This window comes from Olea europaea, chromosome 7 (genome assembly GCF_002742605.1).
Source record: "Olea europaea var. sylvestris chromosome 7, O_europaea_v1, whole genome shotgun sequence".
In the NCBI taxonomy this organism is placed as follows: Eukaryota; Viridiplantae; Streptophyta; class Magnoliopsida; order Lamiales; family Oleaceae; genus Olea; species Olea europaea.
The window spans coordinates 9,335,277-9,346,286 of record NC_036243.1 but is presented as its reverse complement, the minus strand read 5'-3'; the positions used below and the strand labels follow the sequence as shown (position 1 = coordinate 9,346,286).

Sequence of the window (11,010 nt, the reverse complement as noted above, 5' to 3'; positions counted from 1 at the left end):
GTAAGCAATTTCTATCGATCTGTATAAATAGGTGGTGAAATGTGATTAGGGTGATGAAATTTGAAACAGTTGTGCTATTTGTACAGACCCCTTTGCACAGGGTCTGTACAGATGCGCACACATGCAGGGGACCTCATAAATGAGATCCACATGTGGGGTCCACCCCTATGTGAAAGTCCCTGTACAGACCCTGTACAAAGGGGTCTGTGCAGGGAGCTTTAATCAATTTGAAATTAGTTCAATACTAATTATGTCAAAAAAAAGTTTAGTAACTCAATTGAAATTTCGCTAAATTCCTATGTCTATAAATGAAATTTACCCTACTAACTTGCAATTTGAACCCCTTAAAAATAAAAGGATTTTCTTGGCAACAGGTATTCTGCAATGCTAGATATATCATATTTACAATATTTTTTTCTATAAAGTAATTACGTCTATCATTTTCACTCCAAATAAGATGAAACAAGCACTTTAAAAATCACTTTCACCGTTTTCTTGTTCCTATAAGAGCTTCAAATGAAGCATCGAAATGAAGACAATATTCCCTTTCGAGAGGCAATCAAAATTATTAAGATGTCTTATTATTACGAATAATAATGTAGGTACATGTATCGCCAATATTTTTCTAATGGAACAATGTTTGTTGCGGAACTTGATTTAATTTCAAATTTTCATAACTATATCACGTTTTTGTATCTCAAATTGAGGAAAATTGCTATATTGACATTCATACCACGTCTTTCTTCAAATGCAACACTTTTTCAAGGGAAAATAAGTTTTTTACTCATGGGAATCACTTGTGGTTAAAGTATAATATCAAATAGACAACATCAATATGTGGACCTCTAAATCTGGTGACACTCAGTTGTCAACAAATATCAGCTCATCTGTAGAACGCATGTATATTACTTGCATACTTAGACACCCCATTAAACTGCACAAGACCATAGCTCAAACAAGGATATGATAGTCTGGCACACTCTAACATTCAAGTCAAACAATAAAAAATATTCGGTGAGAGAGATACAAATGAATGAAAATATGGGTTCCGGGTTTCAAATTACTTTTTTATCACAAGTTACATTTGAATGAGAAAGATGATCAAATATTTATAGGCAGAAGAGACCATCTTAGTATTTGATATTTGATGTGTAACATCATCCATTCATCCTAACTGCTTTCTACCTAATTGTGTCAATTCATGTGGCCTGTATAGCATAACATAGGCTTAAAATTTGGATGCTATCAATAATTATTTCTAACGGGGCCACTTGGAAATAAGTGCATTTTTTATTTGGACGCTGTCCATAATTATTCGTAGATATAGTTTTTTATATAGCGATGATTGTTTTACTGTTTTTTTTTTTTTTTTAAAGATGGAAAGTTGCATGTTGGGGTCGGTATTAATCTTGGGAGAAGATGAAGGGTTGTGGGGTAGTTTTTTAATTTTTTATTATTTTCTTAATTGATTTGTAAATAATACATTTAGCCTTTGATTGTTTCCTATACTGAAATTGTAAAATTCATTTTTTACATCACATCACGGATTCCATCATTTACGTCATTGGTTTGAATACCTACAATTGTCATTTTTGTAATTCCTTTTATGCACACTCTTCTGTCCCATGGCGAGGAGATTAGATAGTCTTCTTGGAGAGAATGATATGGTAGAGAAAGTGAAGAGGAAAAAATAAACATCACAATAAAATGTCAGATAAATACAATAGAAAAACGAGTTTATGCATGAGTAACAGTCAAATTTTTTCTACTTAGGCACAAAAAATGGAAAACAAGCAAATTCTTGCTTTATTGGAAATCCTAAAAAGAGAGAGCTACGTTGCACATGAGCACGTGTTCTTGACTAGTAATTATAAAGATAATTTTGTTTTCTAACATATTACATATTTATTTGATTAAACTTTATCCGTATCCTATAAAATATGTTAAAATTCACATTTTAATAAAGTTAGAACATCATTATTAATTTAGTAAATATCATATTATTTAAATCTTAGATGTGTAGTTTCTATAATATATTTGAACACATCAAAATATTTAATATTAGACAACAAACAATGGCAACGTACTCACCCCTGCCCATACATACGGATATACATAGATACCTAACGTAGAAAAGCTGTACAAATATTGAAGAACAGAAATAAAGATACGTTGCGGAATCTGTAAAATACATTCACACAATAAAAGATACGTTGCAACGTACTCACCCCTGCTACATTGAAGTCATTTGATTTCATTAAGAGCTATAAATTGCAAAAACGGAAATAAAGATACGTTGCAGAATCTGTAAAATACATTCACACAATAAAGCATTTTGCACGTAAATTCAAAATTTTTCCCCACTTTTTAATTACACATTCTCCTAAGCGCTACAGTTAATGCTATAACTCATCCACATATTGAGAGAAATGATCAAGTTTCGGATTAAGAAAAACGGAATGTTAAATTACAAAACCCAAGATTTTGATCCTAAAAAGACAGTATAAACACCCTTCCTTACTGCATTGTCCAGATCTGCTTTTCCTATACACACCACCTACAAATGCAGACTAAAGCTGTGCTCCTCCTTCAGGTTCAAACAACTGCCTCAGTACAGGAGTTTCGAGCAGAAATATGTCCTCATACGGATTGTCCTGCCTTACATCTATGCATTTCCCGGTTTTCAAAACCTGCAAGACAAATCCGTAACTTGTCAATGAATTTCCATACTTCGACATTTGACATATTCAAACTTATCGACCTTTAATGCATTAATCGCAGCATGTATTCGTATTTAATATTATTCAATCAAACAAATATGCAGTAATGGCACAAATAGACCAAAAGGCAATTACCAGTACTTCGTAGAATAGCCTCGCACTTCCTTTCTTGGTTTTTCCTTTGAGAACCTGTGCCAATTTCACTACAGCATCCTCTTTGCATCTCTTTTGTCTAACAAAGTTTCCATATAGATATCTTGCAATCGTTCTGCGTTGCACACAATGAAAATAAAACCAAAAGGCCTTTGACACATTTAATATATATGAGTAGCACACATTTAATTTATATATACACACATGTGTGTGTGTGTGTGTGCATGTATATGAGTATATACATAGATGCACAGAGAGAGAGAGAGAGTGTTTATCGTACTTTGTTCTCGCAGATAGTATATCTGCAATTAACAAAAAGAGTAATGAATATTTCATACAGCTAGTAAAAGTAAATAAATAAATCATCACATAACAATATAAGCCCTTGTTTGAAAGTGATTATGTGAAAAGCACTTCCCCCACACTCATTTCCAACCACATACCCTCAAAAAAATCATTTTTCATGTTTTACCATAACTTTTTCCTACTTTTTACCCACACACCCACTCAAAAACAAAAAACACTTTTCAAATAATCACTTTCACACAAAGTAAATAGAATAAATTTCTTACTTTTTTCCTGGCCAATATCCTCAGATGAATCTTTTTCCTGATAATAAAAGCATAGAAGAAACATTTAACTTCTCAAGTGCCAAATGACTAGGTAACTTGTACAACTCAGAAAAAGAAAAACTTCTGGCAATAATAGAAAATAAAAGCAGATTCTTATGCAGCAACAATTTGTTTTACATGCATGATCAGCCATCGCACTTGAGTACTGCAACCCACCCCACAAATAAATCACTCTGCAATATACTGTTTTCAAATGTCCTCCTCCGGAAGTGAAGTCCCAATATCACATTATGTGCATATTTGGCTTAAAGGACATAATCGGGAGTTTACTTATAAGCAAAGTAAGCTCTAAATTAGAAAACTTTTTGTTTGCCAAGTTACTTACCTCCGTTTGAGAAGAATTTATGAATGGTCAAATTTATAAATAGGTAGAAATGAGCAGTTGATAGTACTCTTGGACATTCGAACATGCAGTCGAAAACGAAGTATGAACATATAATTGATAAATTTTGCCAAACAGGGGACTCAAGTAACCTCGACCTTACTCTCAAAGTAAGTACCTTTTTTTGATTATAAGTAAGAAAAAGTAAATTAAACATAAATACATTTAGAAAAAAAAAATATATTTCCTAATAAGTTTTATTTCTTTTAAGCTTAGCCAAACAAGGTCCTAACCTCGAAATTTGTGATCAGTGAGAACTACATTTATACCTCATCCATTAAAGTAACATTCAATTCCAGGTCTTCACTCATAGAAGACGCCTTCTCGGGGATTTCATTTGAGGTTGAAGGTTCCAAAATGTCCGAAACTCCTCTGCTCTCCTGCACTCTTGGTAAGGCTGAATGAGTAACAGGAGTTGCGGGAGCAATTGGAGTTTGTTCTCGAGATTTAGGTGTGACAGGAAATACTGCTTCATCTTGACTTGCAAATATTTCCACAGCTCCAATTGGCTCGCTTGGCAATATCTTTTTGCATTCAAGAGATTGAAGATCTAATGAGATACCTGCATACAGCATAGTACATAACCAAGATGAAAATATTACAATGAAAATTGGTCCTATAACCTTGTATTATAGCTGCACCGTCAGCCCAATGACAGAGAGCATTTCACGTAGCCCTCATGGCTACCTGCCTCACATTTCAACTTTCTGGACAGTAAAATCTAGCAACATATAGTTATACGTCAAGGCAAGTGAAGAATTAACGGAGACGTGAGTGGGGACTGATAGTGCAACTACGCAACCAACTTGCTCGATTGAAAGTTGGGTTGCAAGCAATAAGTCAAGGGCGAATAGTACAAGTGAAATTTATTTCTTGTAGGCTTGCAGCAAAACTACCGAAATGATCAAATGAACTCACAGGAGAACAAAGGATCCAAGAAAGTCCGAGGGAGATTAGAAAGTTTATGAGCTCTCCAGGCATGTAAAATGGTATGAGGAGCATTCTTTCTCTTACATATTAAATCACTCGGGTCTTCTATCCATTGCTTGAACATCCTACAAAATGGAAGACAATATACAGCTTTAGTTTCACTTAGCCTCCGTTAGGGAAGAATTTATATACAGTTCATAGTTAGATATGAGTAGTGTATCAATGAATAGTACTTGATGGTCCATTAGAATGTGTGGTTGATTATAAAGTTTGACTATTTATAAAAAATTTGCCAAAGAGATGGTTAAATTTCAGCATACACTCCTAGAACGAGTGTCAAAATGAAGATTCGAATTAAACAAATAACGGTTTGTAAACAAATAAGTGCATTTTAAGAGAGTATCAAGACCTTATGCTTCACTAGATGTTTACAATGTTTCAAATCAAAATACAGTATTGACTAAGCTTACTTTTAAATGACAGCTTACTTTTAAATGACTTGCACAGATAAATTTTCTTACTTCTAGCCCCCGTTTGGCCTCCATTTTCTAGAAATGAAAATGGGTGGAATAGTATTTTTTTGAAAAATGAGCCGTTGAAAAAGAAAGAAAAGTTTTATGGAAGATTGTGTGGTTGAAAATAGGAGAGAGAAAAATGGAATGTAATAATATGAAATTGAATGGGGGCCAAACAGGGGCTAAGTAAAACAAGTTACTTATCTCAAAGGTAATTCTCATTATAAATCTTACTTACTTATAAGTAAACCTTATAAGCTTACCAAACATAATAATCTTATTCTATCTATAGGACATGCGTTGCCATTGTGAATGCCAAAAACTGAAGTCTCAGCTTCAGTTGAAAGTTGAAACCTTTGTCGAAATTATAAGTTAAGTTGAAACCTTGGTCGAAATTATAAGTTACAGTACATACTTGTTAGGTACCGCAATGGTGTCATCGAATGAACACTTCCGCTTCTTCAGAACTTTCGCACGCTCCTTCGGAGCCGGAGTGCGAATAGCCATAATCCCTGGTGGTGTAGCAGCACCTGCATTTAAGAAACCAGCATTGTTCAGAAAGAAATTACTTGATGGCTTCTTTCACAATGAAACTGTACTCGTTATCTGACTAACAAAAAAACAAAACAAAATACCAGAGAACTTAGCATGCAAACAAGTTAAGATATGCCATATCTGTTTTGAGTGATGGAATTGGAAACCAGGGAAAGAGAGAAGCATCCCAATATGGTTAAAAAAAATTGGTATTCAGGTCCATAACAAATCTCTGTCCCCACACCAATGAAATTTTGGTAGACTTAGAATACAGAGATATAATGCAATATAATTCCCAAAGAAATTCACAAGTTATGTTGAAGAAAAAATTTAATTAAATATATGGGTACTTTCTAACACGTGTACAAGAAGGATTCATATTCTCATCAAAGGTCTGGTGCATACAATTTTCATAAATGGGTTGCAGTGAAATTTGAACACAAGACTTTGCCTGTTGTAATATCATGCTGGTGTTCAATACGTTATTAAAATATTTATATAAATTAGAATGCACGAACCACCAGGATCCTTTGAGTCTGAAGTTACATCAACTGCAATGGATGTCGAAAACTCTTCTATCCTCTGACATTTTCTGCTATCTAAGACAGTCTCTGGAAGTCTTGTTTGCTCTGCATCTACTGACTCATTTTTATCAAATGACCTAGCAAGATCATGTGGTTCCTCTTCTTGTAAGTTCAATTTAGTCATCGGACACTCCATCTGCTCTTCTGCAATCTCACGCTCTTCATCAGATAGTCTACCATGGTCCTGTTCATTTTCAGCCTCGTCCAGTACCATAGGATCCAGACGATCTTCTAAAAAGAATTCTGTCCCACGAAATATCTCCATGCTCGCTACTGAGTTGCTCTTATTATTTGATGGGCTTACACCCAATTGTTTGTCCACAGGGTGCGATGAGTACACACTGCAAATGGGAATGTACATTTAGGCGGCAGAATTCTACACTGATCTTCTCAGTGGAGGAACTACCAGAACTGAAATACTTACTCTCTAACTGGAGTATAAACAGACGAATAAGCATCAGTAAAGGAAATATTCTCCTCATGATGATCCTGGAAAAAAAAAAAAATTTGTATCTCGTTAAAACATGTCTATTTCAACATATTTGGTTTTGGTCAAGGGGATTTTATCAAATGGACAACCCTTAAGGACTTGTTTGATTGCTATGGCACAAAGGAGTCCAAAATAAAAATGGAGTAAAAATCCTCACTGCCTCAGGATTACATTGTTATTCGAAAGAATGAAATCAAATTTATAAATTCAGGTTTCCATCATGCGCTCCAATATATGCAGTATCCAAAGGCCATCCTTTCTGTAGCACTGAGTGTAATATGTAACTTCATTAATTGGGAAATTTTTAGCAACAAGTTGATTAAACAAATTGAAGTTCAAGATGGGATTTAGAAACTTGGCTGCAACGCTCCCTGGTAATTCACTTAAGTTAAGTGTTAATTCGCAAACGAGTTCTCGGGTATGGTTAATAAATCAAAAAAGAATTGTCCTTTCTCATCGGATGTTGCCAAATATCTTGCACCTCTGATTGCCAAATATCATTACACTTTTCCTGCCTAATATAACAAACGTTCGCAGGCAAGAAACAATAGACACTAAGTGCTCAAATACTCGACAATGCAAGCCATTAACTCCAAGCATTTCTTTTCAAAAATTTAAAATTAACTCATTTAATGAAAATGAAATATGGATATAAATATTCTATAAAAGTATGTAAACACTGTATAGATATCACAACATCAAAAGAACTAGAATGCAAGAAAAGATATCTAAACAATCTACCAGATGTACCTTGCCAAGCTGGTTAACTGTGTTGCCCTCCTTCCTTAGTTCATCTGATCAGTGAAAAAGATAAGGTATGCCAAGCTGCACACAACATATAATGATAGTGTATAGACAGAAAGATAAAATACCAGCAAGCATGATGTCTTCACGAGATCTCACATTTCCACTGCATAGCCAAATATACAAAAACAGAAGGTTGTAAACCATTGTTGCAAGTACCTTGTATCTATCCAAAACCATAATTTAAAAAGAAATAGAAAAATAGACAGAACAAAATAGTAAATAAACTGAAATGTTGACTCACTCAATTACATCTTGATCTTCCATGACTTCTAGGTCAAAAGCATCAAGTTCAAATCTCTTAGGAAAGGTGATAGAGTAATGAGGTGCAAGCATACCTCCAATACTTGCACCTTTTCTTTCGCCAACCTTAAAATTACTGAGTTTAGCAACAACACCATGGCAGTCGTGGAACAGATACTCGACTTTCTTCGAGTATATTCTCACAACACCCAGAAGAAGGTAGGCTAAGATCCGATATGTTACCATTGGAACTTCATCAAGTAAAATCTTATCTGCATGAAGAAATGAGGTTAGATAAATCAGAGAAAGAGTATTAAATATATGAATACAGAAGTTACTGATGGAAAAAATAATTTGAATTTATACCACACAAATTACTATCTATCGTGTCAAAGAAAGAGAAGAACTTTGACGATATCAAGTAAATGGGAACCTCTTTAATACCACCGTTAATTACTTGTATGCTAGTTTTCACTACAACTAGCAAGCATGTCATTACAAACAATTATCTTTCTTCTCTGAATAATAATTTAGTTAGGGTTAAAATAAGTTCAACAAACCAACAAAAATGAGAAGAAAAAAATGTTTTGATCAGAGGAGCAGCACAAGGCTACCTGCAAGAGAATGAAACTCATGGAAAGCTTTACCTAAGCAAAATTAAAACTGCTCCAGTGCCCTCTAGATCCACATTAAATAAACATAGAGAACTTTTATTGATATCAAATCAATACAATGTTTAAAAGTATGACTAGCTTAGGATTGAAAATCGATGTGCCCTATTAATATAGGATAACAATATCCAACAAATTTAGGATCAACAAAATCCTCACCTCATTATAACAATATCCCTACAGTAAGGTTATCATGACTATAAGAAATAAAAAGAAAGAAGCATGTAAAAATATATGTTCAGTCAGGAATCAATGTAGTAAACATACTTCTAATTGCAAACACATTGACAAAAGAAGCCCATGAATACGAATTGAGGGAAACCAAACACGAACTAGTAATTCTCAACGACTGTATGTGATGAACACTTAATATTTACATTAGAGTTCTTAAAATTCCGAAAAGAAAAAATTAGAAACACAGTTCCATTAGTTCATTCAAAGCCCAGGAATATGTTAACAAATAACAAGTCAATATTTCAACAGAAGTGGAAAAGAATAGCCAAAAAACCTTCTCGATTCATGAGAAAGCAAGGGAGAAACTCCAAGAAATTAAAAGAAAAAACAATTCTTAGAAGTTTAACCGAACATCACACAGTGAGAAAAAAAATGGAGAGAGAAATTAGAGACAGACCCACAGAAGAACAAATATCAGTCTGCTTAACTTGATCTTTCTTAAGCCTTTTGTGGCAATGAGCAGCAAACCAAACTGTGCCTAAAGGCCCCTTCTTTGATAGAAGCATTTGTGAGTAAAACATCTTCTTCTCCAATTTCCTCTTCTCTCAACTCTCTCTCACGATATATATATATAGTTACAAGTTTGTGTGACATTCAGAGGAGGGGAATCGCTGGGAGAAGTGGAAGGGAACGTTTTGGAATAAAAACGGTCATGTCCTGTCAGAGGTGTATGAGGGAAGTCTCTATATTTTTCAAGATTTTCCATTTTTCTTTTTATTTGGAAAACGGTAAAGTTAATTAGGAGTAACATTACCACGGTGACATTTTTTTTACCAATTGAGTAAATTTCATTTGCAGTCACTGAGCTTTCAACAAAAATTCAATTTAGCCTTGTTTAGTTTTGATACAATTAGATATAAAGTAAATTTTCATAAAAAGATGAAATTTTTGTTAAAAAACTAAGAATGAGTTTGTGAAAAAATTAATATTAAAAATATGGGACAAACAGGAATTTAGTAGATGAGCTTCAATTTAATTTCAAATTTTATATTTTTATCACATTTCAGATCTAAAATTAATGAAAATTATTTCATTATCACAATGGCTCGCCGACGGCGAGTTCGGCCCAAAAAAAGCTTGTAGAATCAAGTTGAGGCTCAGGCAGAGCCCTATTTTGGGGGATCAGCCCGAGCCGAGCTATCCTATATGACTGTCGGGCCGATTCGTCATTTAAAAAAATAGACAGTTGTGTGCCAACTGCCTAGAATGTTATTATTAAAAGAAAAAATCGAGCCGCTTGATTCGATAAGGTTCGAGCCAAAAACTCAAGTCGAGCCTCGATTTTTTGCTCGAGCCAAAAAACCCCGACTTAATTTTATTCGAGTCAAGCCCAAAACTTCAAGTTTCGACTCACAAGCCGAGTCGCTCAACTAGTTGACATTCCTATACATGGATGATTAACTATGATACGATTGTCCTAAGCAATTTCTACCAATTTGAATACAATAGATGGCGAAATTTGACTAGAATGATGAAATTTGAAATGCAATTGAAGTTTAATTACTCAAACGAAATTTTGCTGAATTTCTATGACTACAAAAATGACATTTACCTACTAACTTGCAACTGGAAACCATGAAAAATAAAAGGATATGCTTGGCAAGTGGTACTCTACAATACTAGCTTATGTTTGATGGAGATTAAATTCAGTTTTCAAGAGATTTTGATAAAATTGTTGGTTGAAAAGTTGTGAATTTCACAAAATATGTTATTAAAATTAATTATTAATTTTTACTTAAATTAAAATTTGAATTTGAATTTCTAACAAACAAACAGGGGCTAGATATATAAAATCTATAGCCCCTGTTTGTTTTCTATTTTTTTTCATTAAAATGAAAAATATTATCGTTATTCATTACATCAAACTATCAAATTTGAATTTATATCTCTTATGTAAAGCCCATAACGACTATATTTTTCATTCTCATTTTTACATTAACGTGTACCAAACGGGGCTATAGTATATTAACATTTTATGAAGTATACACGTAGCGGCAGCTAAACTGTGTCTCAAGAAATGCTATGGGCATTCCTCTCTTAAGGCTTTCATGGTGACCGACCGCAAACTAGCCACGTTTGTGATACTAACGGAAAGAAATATAACACGTTTTAGTGACA

The 11,010-nt window shown here is 33.9% G+C and overlaps 1 protein-coding gene across 3 annotated transcripts; it reads right to left on the bottom strand.

The window, feature by feature from the left end:
• Positions 1-2,362: 2,362 nt before the first annotated feature.
• Positions 2,363-9,561, bottom strand: LOC111396914 (sister chromatid cohesion 1 protein 2). Of its 3 annotated transcripts, XM_023023524.1 has the most exons (13): positions 9,290-9,561; positions 7,989-8,259; positions 7,813-7,850; positions 7,691-7,734; positions 6,875-6,939; positions 6,385-6,791; positions 5,748-5,862; positions 4,806-4,942; positions 4,157-4,449; positions 3,446-3,482; positions 3,154-3,175; positions 2,856-2,988; positions 2,363-2,690 (listed from the first exon to the last, which is right to left on the bottom strand). In XM_023023524.1, exons 1-13 carry the CDS (start codon positions 9,411-9,413, stop codon positions 2,571-2,573), a joined length of 1,806 nt encoding a protein of 601 aa, XP_022879292.1. In that variant the 5' UTR covers positions 9,414-9,561; the 3' UTR covers positions 2,363-2,570. The 3 variants fall into 3 exon arrangements, 1 of the variants encoding a protein (XP_022879292.1); XR_002703086.1 differs by lacking the exon at positions 3,154-3,175; XR_002703087.1 differs by lacking the exons at positions 3,154-3,175; positions 3,446-3,482.
• Positions 9,562-11,010: the final 1,449 nt, after the last annotated feature.